The 23,411-nt window shown below is 36.7% G+C and overlaps 1 protein-coding gene across 2 annotated transcripts; it reads left to right on the forward strand.

Moving 5' to 3' along the window:
* The first annotated feature begins 340 nt into the window (after positions 1–340).
* Positions 341–23,250, forward strand: myom1a (myomesin 1a (skelemin)). Of its 2 annotated transcripts, XM_052549695.1 has the most exons (38): positions 341–498; positions 1,194–1,395; positions 3,929–4,051; positions 4,161–4,338; positions 4,536–4,693; positions 4,778–4,870; positions 5,079–5,167; positions 5,713–5,748; positions 5,937–6,098; positions 6,258–6,419; positions 7,615–7,756; positions 7,830–8,029; positions 8,338–8,394; positions 9,154–9,278; positions 9,355–9,538; positions 10,200–10,374; positions 10,517–10,638; positions 13,970–14,166; positions 14,336–14,462; positions 15,193–15,368; positions 15,595–15,709; positions 15,813–15,969; positions 16,147–16,253; positions 16,501–16,545; positions 16,654–16,790; positions 16,899–17,043; positions 17,711–17,770; positions 17,852–17,919; positions 18,026–18,151; positions 19,174–19,245; positions 19,489–19,576; positions 20,070–20,108; positions 20,245–20,350; positions 20,547–20,710; positions 20,819–20,855; positions 21,098–21,120; positions 21,372–21,427; positions 21,519–23,250. In XM_052549695.1, exons 2-38 carry the CDS (start codon positions 1,247–1,249, stop codon positions 21,777–21,779), a joined length of 4,461 nt encoding a protein of 1,486 aa, XP_052405655.1. In that variant the 5' UTR covers positions 341–498; positions 1,194–1,246; the 3' UTR covers positions 21,780–23,250. The 2 variants fall into 2 exon arrangements, with proteins under 2 accessions (XP_052405655.1, XP_052405656.1); XM_052549696.1 differs by lacking the exon at positions 19,174–19,245.
* The last annotated feature ends 161 nt before the right edge of the window (positions 23,251–23,411 follow it).

Consider the following 23,411-nt stretch of genomic DNA (forward strand, 5'->3'; position numbering starts at 1 on the left):
TTAGTTTCGAGCCTGTAATTTTAATTGTGATTATTTTGGGACTTTCGTTTGCTGGGAAAATATGATATTGTGGTAAAACAGCAAATTAAAATTGTTTGATAAAATGTTTAAGATAAAAAAAAACTATATCATACTCAATCACTTATGTTCTACTAGATTTAATGACTACTTGCGACGCGAGGCCTATAAAAGCAGTCTTGTGGTAAATGTTACTTTGCTTTCCTGGTCTAATTGTGTTTATAAATTGAATTACGCGCGTTCCCAGAGTTAACATGTTAAAACTCCCTGCCCCCTAGTCAGGGTCTATATTTAACAGACCTAGTGGCCATACAAGGTCGTGGCTTGACGCTACAATCTGCAGAGTGGCAGCATTATTTTTGTTCAGTGAAGTCCCGTCCTGTCGGCTGCCCCATACCCGCCGCTGTGCCTGGATTTTCACTGGCTTCTCGTTTTTTGGAGTTTGCCCCTTCTTCTTTTTGTAAAAGCAACTTTGACTTGGTAAGTGAATTTGGTTTTCTAATTGTCCATAGGCCTGGCCCAAATATAGGAAGTAGGCTAATGTGTTAAAGTCATCCAATCGTCTGTAACAACTTAATCTAAATTTATGAATTAGTTATCAACACAACAGACAAAAATAGTTGGTCATATGATCGTATGGTGTCTGACATTATACTTGAAATACTAGGAACGTATTTGTATGACTTTTTTTATTTTTGCTTTTTTGATATTAAGTCGATTTTAATTTGAACAAGAATGTGTCTGCTGCTATTTTTGGAACTGTAAACAAAGAGACATAGACAAATGTCTTGGATAGCTTATGTGTGTTGGCCCATACAGTGTTTCTGAAAAATAATAGTGGATTTAACAATCTCAAAAAAAATAACTTGTTCATACAAAGTATGTAGCTATTTAGGTGTACATCTTTTGGTTGGGACAGTACCCTTAAAGGAACATCAATATACCTTTTTACCACTAAAGATGCAGAGTAGTACCTTAAGGGTATTACTACACTAAGGTACAAAGATCTCCCTTTAAGGTTACTGCCCCATGCAGTGACAAGCTGCTATACCCTCTAAGGCTTTTTTTGTCTGACAGTGATTCATGAGTAAAATTGTGTTTGGAGTCAGGTGTTTTTTTTTGTTTGTTTTTTTTTTGTGCATTTGAATTAACATTCATTGGGAATTGTACTTGAGACTGCAAGCAGAGAGCGAAAAGGTCCTTGGGCCGATCTAAAAAGCACCTCAGGATGTCAAAATCCTTAAAACTACAAAAGGAACAGCAGCAACGGGACCTTGAGACACGCTATGAGAGCAGCTACCACCAAGGCTCCCTATCATCTGTTAACCGCCAGTCTTATGCTGCATATGTGAGCAGCAGCAGCAGCAGCAGCCATGGGTAAGAGGACATAGGGGACATTATCCCTGTGCTCATGCTGCCCTGAAGAATGGCCCCTGTACAGCAACTCCCTCACAAGCACTGCTTTTTAGCTACCAGTGCTTTTATAACACATTCCATGCTGCTTACTTGAAAATGTGTGCATCATATGAACTGCCTACATCATAACCCTTTCATTATAACCTTACGATGTTTGTTTGCTTTGAAACAAACCAGCAAAATACCTCTAAAAATCTGTCGTTCTTGTGTTGGAAATTACATGCAGATATATAGATTTTCCCTACACTCTCAGCTCATTTTGTTTACACTATAAATAGTTTGTAATAATGTGATTTTATCTCTTCGCTAGTCGGTTTGGTTCACAGCTTATCACTTTTTTTTTTTTTAATCCTCATGGAGAACATGCATGGAAACAAATACTTGAAAAAAAAAATTATAATCCAGCTGAGTGTGCTGTGGCTGTTGTGCTTTCTTGATGCTCATAGTCATTGGAACTATATTTATAAATGTATAGCTCAGAATCTTTTGTTATAGAGGAACATATGTGCTGTTGAGGATTCCATGATGCCACGACCCTGTGGCTGGAAGAATTTGAGCCTCTGTGGGAGTGAGCCAAAGTTATTAATGGTCTTAGAGATTATTTATGGTCACTGAAACTTGAAATCACAGCAGTTGAGCTGGGCTGTAACTGTACATGAACTGTATATAACTTTGCTGCTTGAGGTGGCTTAATGGGATAATTCATGCAAAAAGGAAAATTCCGTCATTTACTCACCCTTGTTTCGTTACAAGCCTGTATGATTTTTCTTTTTTTTGTGGCATAAAAGAAGACATTTTGAGTTTGGTTCCCAACCATCTTTAAAATGTCTTCTTTTGTGTTCCACAGAAGAAAGTAAGTTATACAGGATTTTAACGATAATGCAAAATGATGAAACCATTTTTTTTTAAAGCTATGTGTTTAAAGGGTTAGTTCACCCAAAAATGAAAATTCTATCATTATAATTCACCTTCATGTTGTTACGAAGACCTTAGTTCTTCTTTGGAACACCAAATTAATTTTTGATGAAATCCGGGAGCTTTTTAACTCTATCTATACAGCAACTCAACTTAAACTTTCAAGGCCCACAAAGTAAGGGCATTGTTAAAATAGTCAGAACACTTTAGAATGCCGGCTGTGTCAGCAGCCCCACATGCATGCCTGTTCAAGGCGGACATGGAAAATAAAAAAATTGTTGAATAAAGTCTTTTTTTTTTTTTTTCTTTGCACACACAACATATTCTCGTAGCTTCATAAAATTCAGCTTGAACCAATGATGACATATTAACTACTTTAACGATGTAAGAAAGCTCTTGGATTCCCACTGAAATGTTTTAATTTGTGTTCTGAAGATGAATGAAGGTCTTATGGGTCTGGAACAACATGAGGGTGAGGAATTAATGACAGATTTTTAATTTTAGACTGTCCCTTTAAAGTAGAACTATCCCTTTAAAGTAGAACAGTATTTGAGCTCTCAGAAGAATCAGAAAAAAAGTCAAATTATTTGCCAGTCATGACAGTTTATTAGTGTTTCAGATAGTTGTTATTTATGCAGAAATTGCCACATGTATGCTTTGAATATAGCAAACCAAACACTTAAATGGTGAATTTAAATTTTTATAGTTGTAAAATCGGTTCCTGACAGCAATTTTTAATGGTTCTGAAAGTATTTAAATATTTCTGGCATTAATTATTATAATCTGTTATAGCCTGTAGTTGTTCAAGAGAACAAATTGCAAAATTTACACTTTGTATTATTGTATTTCTTATGAAACAATCCACAGATGGCTTGGAAGCTGCTGTAATCCTAAAATATTTTGTAACAGTGTCAGAGATAAAAGGATCAGCCTCTCAAACAGCAGACAGAGCTCTATGTTTTATCTATAAATCATTCCAAAGCCCATAATGCCGGTGGCGGTTGTGAGTGACTGTCAGGATCGTATGCATACTAAATGGTTTATCTCTGGCATTTCAAGTAATGTTTGTTTCCAGCTGGTCATGATCTTTCTTGATCGCAATTAGCTAAATGTGCATTAAAAGAAAAAAAATATGTAATACTATTAGTTGAATATTTTTTGGTGTGCTAATGAGGAACATTGTAACAAGGATGATGTGCGCGCTCACAGTAATAATATCCTGGAGTAGTGGATATTGATTTAATTGCTTTTTCTAAAGTGCTGCTTATTTGAGGCTTTTTCATTTATTTTTTTTAATAAATGCTTAATATAGTGGATGCCTCTGCTAATATTACTTTCCACTAACACACTAAGACTGACTTTCAAGTGACTCCGTTACATCCTATTCCATTAACCCCACTGAAATCTAGAACCTTTTGTTCCATTAGCATTAGGAGGATTTAGGGGAAAAAATAATAATAAATGCAACTGACATTTTATGATGGAATAAAGTATTTTCAGTCATGTACAAAATCTTTGATGCATTTTGCCTAATCCAGCTTTGTGTTTGTTGGTGTTGTCGATGTTCACTGTCGTTTAGACACAAGATCTCAAAGAAGGAGAAGAAACTGAGCACTCTCTCTAAGAAAGAAAAGCGCTCGTACCTGGCTGTGGACAAAGAAGAAGAGGTCATAGGATACGTTGTGCCAGTCTTCAGAAGCAGGTGATTGCATGGTTTGCAAGTTTTTTGTAACATGGATCTCATATGTCAAACAGTATTAGTCAATATTGGGTCAGGCTGTTCATTTACTTTAATTAATCTTTTCCATTAGTCATTTGGCTACCCAGGATCTGATGGAGACTCAGGAGGAGGTGAAGGAGGAGGGTGTGGGGTATGTCGTCATGAGGAACCTGTTCTCCAGGGAGACCGACTTCAAGATGAGAACTGTGAAGAAGTCCAGAGAGACCAGTTTGAGAGAGTCTGCTGAACGCCTGGCTCTGAGCAGGAAGGTTTGACCTAAAATGTTTAACAAGATGCTTATATAAAACATTGTGTCTTTTTAACTGTTAAAAGACTTTTTGTATCCTAAAACTGTATCTTGAGGCTTACTGTAGAAGTTAGTCAGACTAACTATTCCAGCAGTGTCCGTATTTGTATGATTATTTTATCTTGGGGTCCTAATTTATGTTGTTTTTTTTTAAACAAGATGCATGAGAAAGAAGAATTCCAAAAGAAGATGAATCCGGACAGTTTGACTCACCCCCCGGAGTTCGTCGTGAAACCACGAGGCCAGACTGTGTGGGAGGGGAAGAGTGTGACCCTGCACTGCACGGTGGCTGGATGGCCCAAACCCCGCGTGGCCTGGTCAGAAACACTCCAATTCCAGCAGAACTGGATAGAAATTACCATTAAACCCATTAACTCTATTCTGTTTCCCTAACTTTTCAGGTACAAAAACAATGTTTTGATTGATGCTAAGTCTCACCCTGAGAAATACGTCACAGAAAGCCAATACAACATGCATTCTCTGGAAATCAAGAAGTAAAGAACATTTTTATTTGTTTAATCATTTTTGCGCAAGTCATTCTTTATTATATTGCACTTAATGCATGGGATGATTTCATTTCATGGTAATATCAGATGCATGAAAAAGATCAACATTAATGGCATAACTGTTATTTTTGATTCTCTTAGAATTATATATTATATTATATTGAAATGATATTTAAATAATTCTTGCTGGTTGCAGTTGTAGTTTTAGCGACACTGCTGAGTACCGAATCTCTGCACTTAACGTGAAGGGAGAAAGTTCTGCGTTTGCCCCTGTCATTATTAAAAGTGAGTACTTCACTTATTTCAATGGATTTTTGAATAATGTTTTACATGTGCTCAAAATCAAACTGTGTATTGATGATGGCTCAGATCTGGCCTTCAGAAATAAAAAGCAAATCATGAAGATTGGATTGAACACATTTTATTAACCTGAGTACTATATATTTTTAGTTAATGAAGTCATCTGCAGCACAACACAAGTTGTTCTCGTATTCCTCTGAATGTAGACCCTGTGCTTATGCTTGAGTGTAAGTCACTCTGCTCTGGTTTTCAGCTGCTGTCCTCTTGACGTTCTATTTTAAGGCTCTTACAGCACTTCAGTTTGCCCTGTGTTATTCTAGAGCATCTTTCCACTGGCTAATGCTATGTCTTGACTGGGTCTTTATTATTTAATGTTGTTTGCTGTATCAATCACATACATCAAGGTCAACCAGAATATTTCAAGAGAAGCCGTTGGTTCTGTTGGCATTGCACCATGCAGTTATGTAGTTTCATTATACATTTTTCACTCAAAGTGCACTAAATAATTACTTTGCATTTTCACTCTGAAGGATTCAAAGAAGGTGAAGAAGTGACTGAAAGGCCCCGTAAGTTTTCTATACCATATCATTCTCTTTTATGATAAAATCTGCACTCCTATAAACTTTATAAACGTTTATATTAAGTACAAATTAAATGTTTTGGTCTTTAGACTCTACACCTCATTTATAATCATTTGAATGTGTATAATATAAATAATTTTACCTTTATGCTGTTTCTATTCATATTTGCTCAGATGGTTTCAGCCCTGAATATGGCGTGACCTTCAACACTACCATCATTGACAAGTTTGACGTTTCTTTTGGCCGTGAGGGAGAAACCATGAGTTTGGGCTGTACAGTCATTGTCTACCCCACTGTGAAGCGCTACCAGCCAGAGATAGTGTGGTACAGAAATGGTATGTATGAATGCTAAGTGCATTTTAAAATGTTACTTGCACATTTACTGAAGCAGAAGTCACCATCTCCTAACCATTGTCCTCCTATGTGCTCTTTATATGCAGGAGCTATTAATTAAAGCACAGTTTACAGTCTATAATGATCCCTTTTTTTATCAGGTGTCGCCTTGTCACCTTCTAAGTGGGTGCAAATGCACTGGAGTGGTGAGCGAGCCACTTTAACTCTTGTGCATCTGAACAAAGAAGATGAGGGTCTCTACACTCTGCGTGTCAACACCAAGTCAGGCTTCGACACCCACTCTGCCTATGTGTTTGTCAGAGGTGAGACCTGTCTGTATGCTTCTACTGAGTACTTATAATTCGAAGGAAAATGTCATATTGTCCTTGCACAAGCTGTGTGTGCTGTATCTTTAAGAGTTACCACATGTATTAGGTTTCTCTCTGGGAATGCTGCTTCTATCTTTGGTTGACGGCACTAAAGGCAGCAAGCGTGAAGTACAAGTTACACTACCATTTAAAAGTTTGGGGTCAGGAACTTTTTTTGAAAGAAATTAATACATTTATTCAGCAGGGTTGCATCAGATTGATCAAAAGTGACATTAAAGACAATTTAAAAGATTTCTATTTCAAATAATTGCTGTTTTTGTGCTTTATATATGGAAAAAGTATCCTGGTTTCCACAAAAACAATATTAAGATAAAATATGAAATCAAATCAGCATTATTATAATGATTACTGAAGGACCATGTGACACTAAAAGACTGAAGTAGTGAGTGCTGAAAATTCAGCTTTGCTATCACAGGAATATAAAAAAGGAAGTAATATATAATTGTATTTAATAATATTTCATAATATTATTGTTTTATTGTATTTTTCATTAAATAAATGCAATAAATTAGCATAATTTTTAGCAACTTTTTTTTCAAACAGTACAAATTGTACTGACCCCAAAAGTCTACAATTTCATTGTCTACATTTTAATAAGATGTTAATATTTCAGAGTTTTATTTATTTATACAGTGCAAAGCTACCTGGGAAAACTGCTTTAAACGCAAAGGATGATATTAATAGAAGTTCATTGATAAATAAAATCTATTTATGACATTATTTTTGACAGCATCCTAATTTTACAGCTTTTATACACAAGTACCTGAAACTTTTAACAGTACTGTAGCTTTGCATGGAGGTTCCTTGAAACATCTTGGAGACGTTGCCACGGTTCTTCTGGATTTAGTCTAAGTTTATTGAAATCAACTTTGATTCATTTTATTAGATTTTTGGCTTGTTGTAGGAATCGTGAATGGTACAAAATAAATGGTTTTAGAAAGTATTTCTTTTTGACATCATCTTATAAACCCTTGAGGCTTACATGATGAGTTCGTTAAAACACTTTCTATGTTAAGAGAGCTGAAATTAGCTAGCTGCGTTCCCAGAGCGGAGACGTTGTCGTGTATCTTACTTTGCCATAATTAGATGTGACAGCAGGGCGCAAATCGAGCTGATTTGTGTGTATCAGATGCTGATGTGGAGGAGGAGGGGGTTCCTGTAGCTCCTCTTGATGTGCGTTGTCATGATGCTAATAAAGACTATGTGGTTGTTACCTGGAAGCAGCCAGCAGTGGAGGGCAGCAGTTCCATCATTGGCTACTTCATTGACAGGTGAGTCATATGCCATCAGCAATGAGACCATAGAGCTCGCATCAGTGCTCATCGTTTAAATATTTCTGTACAGGTTGGAGGTGGGCACTCATCATTGGACCCAGTGTAATGACACTCCAGTGAAGTATGCCCGTTTTCCTGTCACTGGGCTTAATGAGGGCCGCTCCTACACCTTTAGGGTCCGAGCCCTCAACAACTCTGGTGTGAGCCGCCCGTCCCGGGCATCTGACCCTGTAGTTGCCATGGATCCATCGGACCGTGCCCGCCTTAGAGGTGAAGGATATATGAGTAAAGACTAAAGAACAAAGAATTCAAACTGAAGAACAAGGCCAATCAGTTTTGCAGATTTTAATCATTTAGCAAACGCTTTTAAACAAAGCGACTTACAAATGAGAACAATAGAAGCAATCAGATCAACGAGACAGAGAACAGTATACAAGTGCCATGACAAGTCTCAGTTAGTCTAGCACAGTACACAAAGCTAGGATTTTTTTTTTTTTTATAGAAATAGAATAGAACAGAATAGAACAGGCAAGTTCTAGTATTTTAAGAATAAGTATGTGTTTTTTTTTTTTACACAGCTGGTCCCTCGGCTCCATGGACTGGAATGATCAAATTCACTGAGGAAGACCCCACAGGTAAAATAATACACTAACTTGATAATAGTCTTTTTATAATTTTGTCTACACTGCTGTTCAAAAGTTTGGGATTTGTAAGATATTTTTGTTTATTAATTACGTTTTTAGAAGAAGTCTCTTATGCTCTACAAGGCTGCATTAATACAGTAAAACAGTACATTTTTTTAATTATAATTAATATATTTTTTTTAAATAACTGTTTTCCATTTGTGAATATATTTTAAAATGCAATTCATTCCTGTGATGACAGCTGGTTTTTCAGCATCATTAATCCAGTGTTCAGTGTCATACAATAATTATTATATGCTGATTTGGTGCTGTTTAAGAAACATTTCTTGTTGTTATCACAGTTTTAAGGTTTAATATTTCTGTCGAAACTTCATTTTCTTCAGAATTGTTAAAAACAGGATTATTTGTTCAAAGAACAATTAATATTATTCATTTTAAATGGAAATCTTTTGTAACACTTTTAATATCTTTACGTGACTGCACTTTTGACCAATTTAATCCTTGAATACATTTTTTTTTTTTTTTTACATTTAAAATTTTATTTTGAATTCCTTAAGTAAATCTAGACATTGCAGCATTACAATGGACGTTATAAAAATGGATATTCATATATAGATTTTCTTGCATTTGACAGTTTTATTCAATCATTAACTAAAGATTGACTTGAAGTTAAGTGACAAATGACAGCAAAGACAATGGAAATGTAAAAAGAGCGGGGAAATAATGTGTGGTGGTCACTGTCTCTTCCAGTGGGGGTGGTTCCTGGTCCATCTACTGACCTGGCTGTCACTGAGGCGACTAAGAGTTACGTGGTACTGAGCTGGAAGCCACCCATCCAGAGAGGACATGAGGGTGTCATGTATTATGTGGAGAAGGTGAGGCAGAATGTGCAATATAAAGTATTTAATTTTTACCTTGAAATGAGCCTTGAACTATCAAATGTTTTCCCAGTGCTTGGTGGGTACAGATACATGGCAGAGGGTGAACACCGGGATGCCAGTGAAGTCCCCTCGCTTTGCCCTGTTCGACCTTGCTGAGGGCAAATCCTACAGCTTCCGTGTCCGTAGCTGCAACTCTGCTGGAGTTGGAGAGCCGTCGGAAGAAACTGGGGCGACTACTGTGGGAGACAGATTGGGTGAGTATTAGCACTTGACACAAAAAAGAAAACGAGTTTGTGACACGTGTTCTGAATTGCATGATAGAGCGAATGTTTCAAGACTGCTGTGACAAGTGCCTCAAAGGGGTTCTAATCCTACGTGGCATGAATTTGGGATGAGACCGGCAGTATCAGTTCAGAAAAGTACCCTTCAAAAGTCGGGGTCAGTAATATATTATTAATGCTTTCATTCCAGCACGGTCACATTAAATTGATCAAAAGTGTCAGTAGAGACATTTATCACATTACAAAATATTTTTCTATTACTCCCAAACTTTCTATTCAAAGTATCCTGAAAAAATGTATCATCGTTTCCACAAAAATATGAAGGAGCACAACTGTATTTAACATTGATAATAATAATGAATGTTATTTGAGCACCAAATCAGCATATTAGAAGAATTTCTGAAGGACCATGTGACACTGAAGACTAAGTAAAAAATCGAGCAACTTTAAAAAATGTAAATCTTACTGACCCCAGACTTTTGAGTGCTAGTGTATGTCTAGAGAACGGTTTTGTTTCATAATTACAAAAAGGGTTTTCATGATAGGCATGATCTTGTAAATGTGAGTATGGCTTGACTGGAAATCTATGAACCCCATTCTTTCTCTTTTATCTTTTATATGTTTTTGTTTTTAGACCTGCCCTCTGTCCCAGGGCCTGTTATTCCCATCAGAAACACTGAAACGTCTGTAGTTGTGTGCTGGGGGGCATCTAAGGAGGTTAAGAATCTGGTGGGCTATTACATCGAGGTCAGCGTCAGTGGCAGTGGTGTTTGGGTTCCCTGCAACAACAAGCCAGTCAAAGGCACTAGGTATGTCAATCAGGTGACCCGAGACAGAAAACTGCTATAAATGTGCATTGTTATTAAAACTACAGATATTTTTCTAATGAATTACAAAAAAGCAGTTTCTATAGATATTTATAGCAAGCATAACTTGTGTTCTGGTGTGCAGGTTTGTGTGCCATGGGCTGAACACTATGGACAAATGCGTGTTTAGGGTGAAGGCTGTGAACGCTGCAGGATACAGTGGAAGCAGCGCCGAATCTGAGGCCTGCATTGTACAAGCAAGCATTGGTGAGTATTGACTACAGCAGAAGTTTTGAAACTTTTCATGCCAAGGAACACATATAGAGACTGAAGAGGTATAACAAACAAGTAGCGTGGCCTTTAATTTACATGCATAAAAAAAGTTAAATTACCCGTATTTTCCGGACTATAAGTCGCACTTTTTTTCATAGTTTGCCTGGTCCTGCGACTTATAGTCAGGTGCGACTTATTTATCAAAATTAGTTTGACATGAACCGAGAGAAATGAACCAAGAGGAAACATAACCGTCTACAGCTCTAGCATCTCTGACAGCATAGAGCGCCCTCTGGCGGCTGTAGACGGTAATGTTTTCTCTTTGTTCTTGGTTCTTAATGAATGCGACTTATATGTTTTTTTATATGACTTATACTCAGGTGCGACTTATAGTCCGAAAAATACGGTAGTCATTATATTCTCTTTTTTTATCTGAGAGGCACAATGAAATATTTTTCTGAACTGTCGCTTTTGTTCAAATGAAAAGGGTAGTTCACCCAAAAATGAAAATTCTGTCAACATTTACTCACTGTCTACTTGTTCCAAACCTGTACTAGTTTAAAAAGAAGATATTTTGAAGAATGTTGGTGAAAAAACAATTGACTGTAGCCATTGACTTCCATAGTACTTTTATCCATTTCATTTGAACTGTTGGGTTGCCAACATTCTTCAAAGTAACGTTTGTGTTCCGCAGAAGACAGAAACTCATACAGGTTTGGTACAACTTGAGGGTGAGCAAATGATGAGAGAAGTGTTGTTGTTTTTTTGGTCAACTTTCCCTTTAATTTGAACCAGGTGTGAAAGGGATCCAGTGTGTAGATTATGTTGTCTATTGTAGCTTAGGTAACGAAACCATTAAAAAAAAGCATTTCATATCTTTGATTCATTCTTTCCCTAATGTATGCCAGCACTTAGAACCATACTGTCCTTGACTAGTACAAAACCTTCCTCCGTATTCCTCTATATGTTCATTACCATCTCACGTAGCTTTCAGTGCCATTTGAATAGTCACCATTATACTGTATATAATGGATGTGCTATATAAACTCTGCATACCACCAAACTAAAAATACCTGAAAAAGCCTGCATGCTGCATGAACATATTTTTAAAGCGAGTCCTGCCTCTGCATGCCCTGCCCTGCTATCAGAACTCTTTTAATTCCCTTAGAAACACACAGTCATTACCTGAGTTTATCCTGCGTGACACAAACATCCAGGTACTAAGATTAACAAAGCAGCCATGTGAAAGAGACAATAGGGGTATCTCGTTAACTATTCCAGACAGCTACAAGCACGTTGACTGAAAATCAGACAGTGTGCCTCTGTGTTGTCACGCAGGTGTGTCTGTGCTGTGTGTGTGTTTGCTGAATAACTGCAGGGTGTGTAATGCAAACCTATGCATGAGCCGGAAGGGTGGTAGAACAAGCTGAGCAAAGGTCATCCTTCATCCTGAGCACAGTGAGTATAGACCTGTTCAGACTGTGACAAAGCATCATTTTGCTGTGTATCACTGTGTTTCATTATGCGTCATTGACAGGTGGATGAATCTTGGTCACAATGTTACATAATTATAATTTTCTGCTCTAAAGGACAAAAGGGATTTTTATTTGAAATTTGAACAAATGTTATCAGTAGTTTTATAGAATACAGCTACAAATTTCATATTATTCAAACACATACCTAGAAATAATAGATCGAGAAATAAATATATATATATATACAGTGTGTGTGTGTGTGTGTGTGTATATATGTATATATAATATAATATATATATTAGTGGTGGGCATAGATAAAAAAATTGAATCTAGGTAAATCTCACTGTAATCTTGGAATTAATCTAGATTAAAATGGCTCATTTGAATTCTGCCAAAGGCATTCAGAATATGTGTGCTACCTAAATAAAATAATTACTAAAATTAACGCTAAGTCTTTGAGAACGGGTTTCTCAAGACAGGTGGTGTATTAGACCAGGGGCTCATCTCCTGTTTCCAAAATGCAACACAAACTGCTTGAGAAAGCTGTAAACTAATTCCACATTTCACAAGGTGCAAACAACCGTACGCGTGTTTCACACATAATCTGTCTGCAGTGCATATGCGTTTCTTATTTTTTTACGTACCCATGTTAACGGATTCCAGTTTTCACGCGGTTGCGGTCCGTCAGTGTGTTCCAGGAGTGGTTCATCTGCAGCAGTGCAGCGATCATTTACGTACCGAGTAGTGAACTGCAAATGTGTCCTGTGTGAAAGCACAAGGAGTATGAGTCTGGGCTGCTTCAGCACCACATACGGACTGCACACGGACTGCATTCGCACTGCAGGCGGAGTATGTGTGAAAAACAGGAGTGCCTCTAGTAGAGGTTTCCATTGGGAAGCTTCTTTAGGAAAAAAATATAAAATTCCCTGAAGCAAATTCGGCGGCATCTACAGCTGCATCCATGTTAGCACGTCACGTTTGATGTGGTAATTTCACAGTAGGCATATACAAAGGTTAAAAGACTCATTCTCGCCCCCTACAGATTCGGCTAGGTATACATTCGCGCGAAAATATCAAGGTGAACATTATCATAGCTCGCATAGACCCAGCTCCCAACTTTTATAATAGATTATAGATATTTTTTTTTCGCCGATAAGAGTTTCATGTTAACGCAGCACGTTAACGCCGATAACGGCCCACCACTAATATATATATATATATATAATACGTTTATGTGTGTGTGTGTGTGTGTGTGTGTGTGTGTGTGTGTGTGTGTGTGTGTATTATGTAGCATTATTTTATATATGTATATTTATTATATGTATATGTATTTCAATAATGAAAAAGCAAAAAAAAATTACATATATTCAATAGCAAATAATATTTTCGTATTTGTAAAAACAAATCTTGGATCTTCTTGAATGTCACAAAATCAAGAAAACAAAATCTTCATCTTTTCTAATAGTCTTCATTTTAATAATGCAAAATACAATTTCTATTTTCTGCTATATCTGTGGTTAAATTTTAACTAGACATCATATAACAGGATTTGTTATAGAACAAGTGCTGCATGCTTACTGACTGTTTGTATGCAGAGTCTGAACAGCATGAAAATATTCTAAAATTTGTATTTTATTATTATTAAGTTGTTGTTATTATTATTATTTATTATTACAAACACATAACATCTAAATTTCAGGTCATCACACTTTGATATGCTGATGTCCCACTATGAAGATACACAACAGATCTTGTGCTCCTTCACCGTTTACCATACCGTTTGGGTAACATGTAAAACAGCCCATGTTTGAAAGTTTTGTTGGGCTAAACTAAGTCTTGTCTTTCTGCAGCCGTCCCAAGCCCTCCCACCGGTGTGACCCTGCAGGAGAGGCTCCGTGACTACATGGTGCTGGGCTGGCAAGCTCCTGCTAAGACTGGTGGAGCAGACATCAGAGGTTACTACCTGGACTACAGAACAGTGAAAGATGGAATCACAAGCAAGTGGCATGAAATTAACCTCCAGGCAGTCACTGGCACATCTTATAAAGTAGGTCATAATATCACAGTGCTGGATATATGACAATTTGTGGATTTATTTAGTTTAACAAAATGAAAAGCTTTCATAAAGTTAAGAATTCTGATCACATTCACAATGCTCATGGTGCTGAAAACTGATCTGAATAACTATTGTCCCTATTCCTGTCTCATTGACTTAGGTGACAGACCTGAAGGAAAATGTATTCTACCAGTTCCAGGTCCGTGCAGTCAATCGGGCTGGTATCAGTGAATCCTCCATACCCACTGTCCCCTTGGAGTGCAAGGAATGGACTGTGGCTGTTCCAGGTAAACCAGTCAGCATTTATGTCAGGCAACGAGATTTTTAGAGACTTACATCCTTGTTTAAATCCGTGTATATGAGATATTATAATGGGGAGTAGAAAGACCACTCAGGAAAATGATCAAGGAGAAGAAATCATAATGCTCAATATGATATATGAGCTACATGAGTGTAAATTGCCTTTTTGAATTTGTTTACTCTATAACAGTGGCTGCTAACTTTTTTTGACTATAAGACCACTTTTAATCCACAGCAGAATTGAAAGCCCGAATACTTTTCCAGCTGTTCATTATTTAATAAATTAGGATTAAGAAACAAACAAGGAATAATGTGTGTATATATATATATATATATATATATATATATATATATATATATATATATATATATATATATATATATATATATATATATATACTTTATCTTGAAAAAATATGTTTATTAATTAATCACATTCATTTATTTCTTTATTTGTGCTTATGTCTTTATTATTACTTGTTTTTTCTTATTTAAAAAATAAATAAAATCTTTTTAAATTCTTAAGATTGAAAGAGGCTATACTGCCTATTGACTATTTAAGGTGCTGATTTGCTACTCAAGGGACTTGGATTCAATTTAGTTATCAATAATCACAGTTTTTTTTGTCCATTTTTACCTACGGTGATGCATCACAGGTATTTCTCTGTGTGCATTTTTACTTTTTTTTTTCTTTTTTTTTTTTTTTTACAAATTCAGGCCCTCCTCATGGCCTCCGTGTCCAGGAGGTGCGTAAAGACTCTATGGTACTTCTGTGGGAACCACCCACATTCAATGGCCGCAGTGCTGTGACTGGATATTATGTGGACTATAAGGAAGAGAATGGCAAATGGAGATGTGTCCAAGAGAGATCCACAAAAAATACTTACATGAAGGTAATAAATTTGTTTTAGCCATTTATTTTTCACAGTATGTATCTGTACAAGTTCTGTTTTTAGAACGGAGACAGAACTGTTCCCATGGCTTAATTGCAAACCAATTTCCTAGAACTGGCTTCGGTTTTTAATGATGTTTTTAATGTTTCTTTATTTGTTTGTGTTGAGTCATTTAGTTGAGAGAATGAACAAAATTTCAGCGTATTATTTTCTTTGTTTGATTAAGGTAACTGGTCTCCAAGAGGGTGTTTCCTACATGCTGCGCGTCCATGCTAAGAATCTGGCAGGTGTTGGTGGACCCTCAAAGGCAACGGATGCAATTTTGGCTGAGACTCGCCCTGGTGAGATTTTATTCTAGGACATGTATAGAGAGTGGTAGAGGAAAACATCTGTCACTCTCCACCTGCACTTCTAATTTGCTTACACCTGTTGGGTTCTCCTCAGGAACCAATGAGATTGTGGTGGATGTGGACGACGATGGTGTGATCTCTCTGATCTTTGAGTGCTCCGATCTTAAAGCGAACTCTCAGTTTGTGTGGTCTAAAAACTATGAGGCCTTCACTGACACTTCTCGTCTCACCATTCAGACTGCTGGGGGCAGGTAAGTTGACTTCTGAAATAATACAGTTATGAAGAGTTTCACTAACATTCATGTTATGCTGAGATTGGCTGTTTTTATGTTTGAATACCCAATAACCTATATGTAAAGAAATACCTAGGTCTGCAAGTGATTTGTTTGTATAACTGTTGACAGATCCATTAATTTCCCTTTATTTAGGTCCAGAGCTATCTTTAATGACCCATCGTTGGAAGACTTGGGCACTTACTCTTGTTTTGTGACTAACACTGATGGTGTCTCTGCCAGCTACACGCTCACTGAAGAAGGTGAGTCACTTTCCTTTAATCTGTGGTGATATTCCATCCCATTACCTTTCTTTGAGTGACGCTCATGCTTAAGAAAGGAAAACATGAAGATCACTTCTTCTTAATGTCAAACTGAGAGCAAGCAGCTGCCGATTCCTTTTCCATAAACAACAAACAAATGATTCCACAAAACCAATAAATCATGTCAATAATAGTTTACATCTCGAAAGCTTAGTTGATTACATGCAATGTTGTTTACATTTTGTAGGACTTAAGCGCTTGTTGGACATCAGCCATGACCACCAGTTCCCCAGTAAGTGGTTTATCTAGACTTTTATATAGTATAGTAAATGTGCAAACTTTAATATGCATTTACCAGTCAGTAGGTTGTTATATGTTAATTGTGAGCAATTTTCTGCAGTAATTCCCTTCAAAAGTGAAATGGCCATTGAGCTGCAGGAGAAGGGCCGTGTGCGTCTCTGGGCCGAAGTTGGCAAGTTCACTTCTAACTGCCAAGTGGAGTATGTGTTCAATGACAATATCATCCATGAAGGAAAGGTAAGTCATATCAGAACATTTTAGCTCCAGTGGACTTCACAAACTTACATTAATTATCATGTAAACTTGGACAGCATACATTATTATTATTTTTTTGGTCAAACTCAGAAGTACACGATGAACTTTAACAAAACCACCGGCATTATTGAGATGTTCATGGACTTACTGGAGGTTACTGATGAAGGAACCTTCACATTCAACCTTGTTGATGGCAAAGCAACTGGTCGTACCAGCTTAGTGCTTATTGGAGAAGGTGAGCTCATATCTTAATTTATTTTTTTTGTCCCTTTAGTATTCCTACAGCTTAATGATACACACTGTGCGTGTGTGTGAGTGTAAGTGTATATATATATATATATATATATATATATAGAAAAGAGGTGTCCATAAGTATGAAAACATTTGTTAAAATGCTTCTAATTTTTTTTTTTAAATAAAAGAAAAACATTATTTTTCTGTCAATCTGTCATTTTTCAGTCAGATCATTTTGAGTAAATTATTATTATTACTATTACTATTAAAAGCATAAGAATTTGTGTAAATTATTAGTGACATAGAAACAGAGTTTCAACGTATATCTCATTTCTTTTACATCATAACTTTTGTTTGCTATTAAATTAATTTTAAATTAGATTTTAAATCCAAGATTTGGAGCCCACCATATATTATTAGTGCATCCCACTAGTACAGCAGCATAACAGAGTTTTATATCAGTATGTCCTTTAGAGGGCAGAAGAGTACCGTTTATAACTCCAAATCCAAATGAACTAGACATGTGGGGTGACAAGAAATGTGTTTTGTGATCTAGCTCTGGGGAATGCTTATGAATGGACGCTAAACAGGATTCAAAACTTAAAATAAGCTGTATTCAGCACGCTTTTTAATCACTTCCTTCTATTTTTAATAATGTTGTTTTGCAGAGTTTGCTGAGCTTCAAAAGAAATCTGAGTTTGAGAGAGCAGAGTGGGTCAGAAGGCAAGGTACGCTGTCTTTACACTGTATTGTTTGTGCTAAATCACACTTTAGTTGCTGATTGTCTAAAAATATTCTCCCACACACAGGTCCTCACTTTGTGGAGTATCTCAGTTTCGAGGTCACTCCAGAATGTGATGTGCATCTGAAATGCAAAGTAAGGCTCTAGGAATCAAAGATGGGAACATGAAACCATCTGTCAATGCCTCTGGTTGAAAAGATACTTGCTAAAATCCCTTTTTCCATCTTTCTTTCTGCATTAGGTTGGAAACATCAAACCTGCCACTGAGATTGCCTGGTTTAAGGATGGAATTGAGATTGAAGAGGATGATGAGGATGCTAAGAAGATCAAAAAATCTGATGAAGTGTTGATCTTTGACATTGGCAAGGTCAGACTTGGTTGGGCAGTGATAAGGCTGTGTTCGAGCTGGGATTCCATCATCTGTATGATTATTATAATGAATGCATTTTTGCTGAATGCAGTATTTTACATATGCTACAGGCTTTGCTATGCAAAAAGCCACTCTCCTCTCTGACACACGGACCCATAAATGATGAGATATTTGCGTAGTACTGAAGAATATGTTTCTTTTAGTATTTAAGGAGATGTTATTTATTATTTATTTTTTATTATTATATCTCAAAAGCCTCCCTGAAAAGTAACCATATTTAAAATCAGCATGAAATGAAAATGTACTTTCTTAATACATTCTTCTGGTCTTATTGTGAATGATTCATCCATATATTTCAATGAAAAATGATCTGCGTAATCTTTTTTCCACATTTAATAACTCGTTCTTCCTCCAAACATCACCTGCGTTGGGAAAAAAAGCTACCTAGGCTTAAGCTTGTTTTAGGCTACTTTTTTGTAGTGCAACATTTAAAAAATGTTGGCAATAGTTTAATATAATGAAGAATACAGCATTATACATTAAAAATAAGTAAAACAGCCCTTGAAGGAATGTGTAGTTGCATATGCACCTGTGTTGGATTTTATCAATTTTATCATGACCTGTAATTTGAACGGACAGGATGCAAAACCTATTCAATTATTTATTACATTTATCAACATTTATGTCCATATATCATAAATATAATTATGGTTCTTCTCTGTGTGAACCTTTGTTTTTAAAGCAACCCATTTCTAGAATTCAGTCAGATTTGGATGGCAGCTTTATGAAGTAATGCAAACTATCATATTATGTGCAATCTGACCTCCATTTTGTAATATTAATGGGTTATAAATATTGAAAGCCATCTAAGTTTGTCTGAATTCTACTACCAATAAGGTGCCAGTCCAGTTGGACTGAGAGAGAGGTGGATTTAACGCATGCTGCAGAAAAGGGGCAAACTCTCTTGCCACTCCAGTAGGGGGCGCTGGCATTAACTGCAATGTTTGTTTGATTCACAGCTTGTTATTAAGAGCGAAAAGGCACAACAGAAACAGAAACCCGCAACCGAAGAAAATCCAAGCAAGCCAAAAGTCTGGAGCTTTGATTTATAAGTTGCCATCAGTGTCGAAATGTTGTTTTTTGTGATGGTGCTGTCTTTTCCTCTCTTAGTCTGTTGGCCTGCAGCATCCTCCGCAGGAGAAAAGCTTGGCTTTTCGGTCTTTCCTGTTTCGTTTATTTAAATGTTGTTCAAAAAAATGTTTTAACTTCTGATTCGTATTGATAAAACTAGTGTCCAGTGTCAATGCCTCACTGTTCCCACAATTGCCCAACAGATTTCAAAGAAAGATGCAGGAGTATATGAGGTTAAACTGAAAGATGAAAGAGGAAAGGACAAAACTTTGCTGAACCTGACAGATGCAGGTAGGAGCCACATTGTCAAGGGGCCTGATCAAAATTCTGAATTTCAGGATAGGCATATTTTCATTTGAGATGGAATTTGCATCTCACATGATGTTGAATTGGAATTTGAATTGGAATGACAGCTTGTGGAATTGACTGATTTGCAATTCAAAGAAATTCAGCAAAGGCATGCAACAGAATTGCATTAGTCCAGCACAGAAACCTTTAAGTGTTTTGCTTGTTTTGCTCTATATGGAGTCTTATTTAAAGAACTTATTTATAAGACTTATTATCTTATATTTAATATTGAATTATAGACATTTGTAACACACACATACATATTTAATATGAAATGTAGGCTTCATGTTGAAAAATCACTTTTATTCTTGGAATTTTTATGTCATTTAAATTCTGATTTAAAAACAACTCCCCTATCAGTAAATGCATATTTAATTGTTTTGACTTTTTCCGATCCATAAGCTATTTGAATGTGATTTATAATCTATTTTTTCAGGTTATCAAGCAGTGATGAATGAAGTATTTAGAGTTATTGGTGAGTGTCATACTGTCAGTCCTTCGCCACTCAGTGTTATTGAATGTACAGTAATATGATGCTCCATTAGGAATGTGCTCTCATGCACACAAATCTGTCATGTGATTTTCATGCAGTTCTTTCTCTGTTCTTGTAGCCAATTCTTCAACCGAGCTCAAGGTTATGAGCACAGAACACGGAATCATTCTCTACTCATTCGTTGTGCACTATATTGAAGATCTCCGTGTTGGCTGGCTTCACAAGTAGGCATCCTGGTGCCCTTCTCTATCTATCAGTGTGTTTGGGCTGTTTTAATGTGACTTCAGTGTCACATTAGCCACATTGAAACAGTTTCAAACTGAATTTCCTCCCAAAACTAATCCAATCCAAAGCTCACTGTACTGTATCATCATGGCCAATGACCTTGTGTGTTGCCCCTTTGTTTCTAACTGGTTCCAGAGAATCAAAGGTCTCCCATTCAGACAGAGTGCAGTGTGGAGTCACCGGAGAACAGCTGTGGCTCAAAATTAACGAGCCCACTGAGAAAGATAAGGGCAAATATGCCATCGATATCTTCGATGGCAAAGGCAGCTTCAAGAGAGTTCTTGACCTGTCCGGACAAGGTAAGATCTCAGGTGTTCCAACCAACGAATACTGCATATAAATACCTGGTATTACCTTTTATATTTTTCTTTTTTATTTATTTATCCCCCATCATTCCATTTATATAGTATGGGAGGAAGCATTTGAAGAATTCAAGAGGCTGAAGTAAGTTTACACTAATGAAAAACATCTTATTAATGTGACAATGAGTTGTTAATTTTCCACTTTTCTCTGGTCAAGACCTCCTTGTCAGAATAATCCTAAAATAGACCACCCATGAGCACGTCACAGTAGGCTTGCAGTGAAGCATTTCCTGATATTGAAAAGTTTGAGAAGCATGTATCACCTTTGGAGTCACTATTTAAAGACCTAAATAACAGAGTGTTTATCTGTCTTTCCTTCCTCAGGGCGGCAGCCATAGCAGAGAGAAGTAAGTGATTGTCTTTGCTGTTATTATTGTGCTCTGACAGTGTGTACATATTCGCATTGTCATGGCGTAAAAAAAATCCAATTTGAATGTTTCAGTTGCAGAATTATTTTTCTGTGTTCAGAAGATGAAATTAAAATGCCTGAACAAACATTTCAGACTCATTTCTTTAGAGAGAACAGATATTGATTTGGTTCATCGCATATTAAAACTTCTTGAAGCTGCAGCTTATTAAATGGTTTGTGTATCTGTAGATCGTGCTCGTGTGGTGGGTGGCCTGCCCGATGTAGTCACCATTCAGGAGGGCAAGGTAATACAATCGAGCGTATATGTGCCTCATATTTCGTAAAGAGTATATTGATAATGTGATCTGACATTTTATCCCTCTTCATCCATTTAAGTCTCTCAACCTCACTGGCAACGTCTGGGGTGATCCAGTTCCCGAGGTCAGCTGGGTGAAGAATGATAAACCGCTGCTGCCTGACGATCACTACACGCTGAAGTTTGAGCACGGCAAGTTTGCCAGCATCACCATCGCTGCTGTTGCAACCATCGACTCGGGCAAATACGCCCTGCTGGTGAAGAACAAGTATGGCACTGAGGCGGCAGAGTTTACCATCAGTGTCTACATCCCAGAGGATGAAGCAGAGAAGAAGGAGTAAAGACACGCACAGAGGGAGAGAGGGGGTTAACATTTGACCAGTGTACCATCCAAAGCATTTGAATTCAAAGCATGCCCACCCACAGTGCAATATTGTGTGGTTTCCCCTTAAATAAACATTTAAATAAACAGAATTTTCCCAATGTGAGCGATATTAGCTTCTAGGCTTTTCACACGATACTTAACCCAGGGTTTAAAGTCATAGATCATCCAAAAATTCAAGTTCTGTCTTGATTTAAACACCTTCAAGGTGTTTGAAGAAAACATTCAGAAGAATGTTGGTAACCAGTTGATGGTAGCCATTGACTTCCATAGTATTTTTTTTTTTTACTGTCAACTCCAGTAGCCAGCGTTGACTGTTTGGTTTCAAACAGTGTGCGTGCCATGAGGAGGCCTGGCCCAGCCACTTTGGTCCTTGTGCCTCCCTCTAAGAATGCAAATGCCCCCCACCCCATAGTTTGTGTGGACTGGTGCCGAACCTGGTTATCAACATTCTTCAAAAAAAAAAATTTTTCTTGGCTCACACTCATTCAACTATAGAACAACTTGAGAATTAGTACATGAGGACAGAATTGTAATTTTGAGGTGAAATATCCATTTAACATCTTTTTAATTCTGAGTTAAGAATATAATGCATTAAGCAGTATTTCACATTTGTGACCCTGGACCATGAAATCAGTCATAAGGGTCAATTCTTTGAAAAATAATAAAATAAGCTTTCCATTGATGTATGGTTTGTTAGGATACGACAATATTTGGCCCAGATACAACTATTTGAAATTCTGGAATCTGAGGGTGCAAAAACAAATCTAAAATACTGAGTAAATTGCCCTAGCAATGACTAATAAAAGTCCAATGTGTTCCATCCAATGTGTTTTTGGCTATTGCTACAAATATATCCGTGCTACGTTAGAATGGCTTTGTGGTCCAGGGTCACTTTTGTCATTTTGAATTTGGGGAGAGAAGTTATGAAGCCCTACTGCCGTTCTGTGAAATGCTAATCCAGGCTAATTTATGAACTGTCTGGAAAAGTAAACATGTCGAAGGTGTTAACCTTAAAATTGTGGTAGCATGGGGATTTCTAATGTTATAAGTCTCATAAAATATGGTAATTTATTAAAAAAGTTTGCAAAGCCCATTTAGCAACGGAAGATATGCATCTCATTGCTTTATGTAACTGCAGTGTACCTGCAGTTAATAATGACACTTGGGTATAACAATATTAACATGTTTTGAATTAAAAAGCTTTGGGTCTTGCTTTATTTGTAAGCATAAACTGGAACATTAGAATGTATCTCAACTGTTGTCTCATTTTAATTTGAATTGGTGTAGTTTCCAGTGTCAATCTACTGCTTTGTGAAAAGAAATCTAGTTTAACAGTATAGACAACAGTATGTTAAAGGTTACTTAACCAATACTGTAATTTGGTAAATCCTTCCTGGGAAAAACAAATATATTTATGGATGATCTCATCTGTAGTTTTATGATTTATTGTTGTATGTCTGTCTAATCTTGCATTTTGTGTCTTTATATGTAAACATATAAACATAGTAAAGTCAGTTGGCACTGTTGCAAAGCAATTTAATCTGAGAAGGTTCTTGAGATAACATAGGATCAGCTATTGTTAAGACTT

The sequence above is a fragment of the Carassius gibelio genome, chromosome B2 (genome assembly GCF_023724105.1).
Source record: "Carassius gibelio isolate Cgi1373 ecotype wild population from Czech Republic chromosome B2, carGib1.2-hapl.c, whole genome shotgun sequence".
NCBI lineage: Eukaryota > Metazoa > Chordata > Actinopteri > Cypriniformes > Cyprinidae > Carassius > Carassius gibelio.

What these genes read in the sequence shown, in the direction of transcription:
- myom1a (XM_052549695.1), top strand. Translation starts at nt 1,247, where the DNA reads ATGTCAAAATCCTTAAAACTACAAAAGGAACAGCAGCAACGGGACCTT. An exon ending in GGACCGTGCCCGCCTTAGAG is followed by an intron (nt 8,030 to 8,337) that starts GTGAAGGATATA and finishes TTTTTTACACAG; the next exon opens with CTGGTCCCTCGGCTCCATGG. An exon ending in CTACACGCTCACTGAAGAAG is followed by an intron (nt 16,254 to 16,500) that starts GTGAGTCACTTT and finishes TACATTTTGTAG; the next exon opens with GACTTAAGCGCTTGTTGGAC.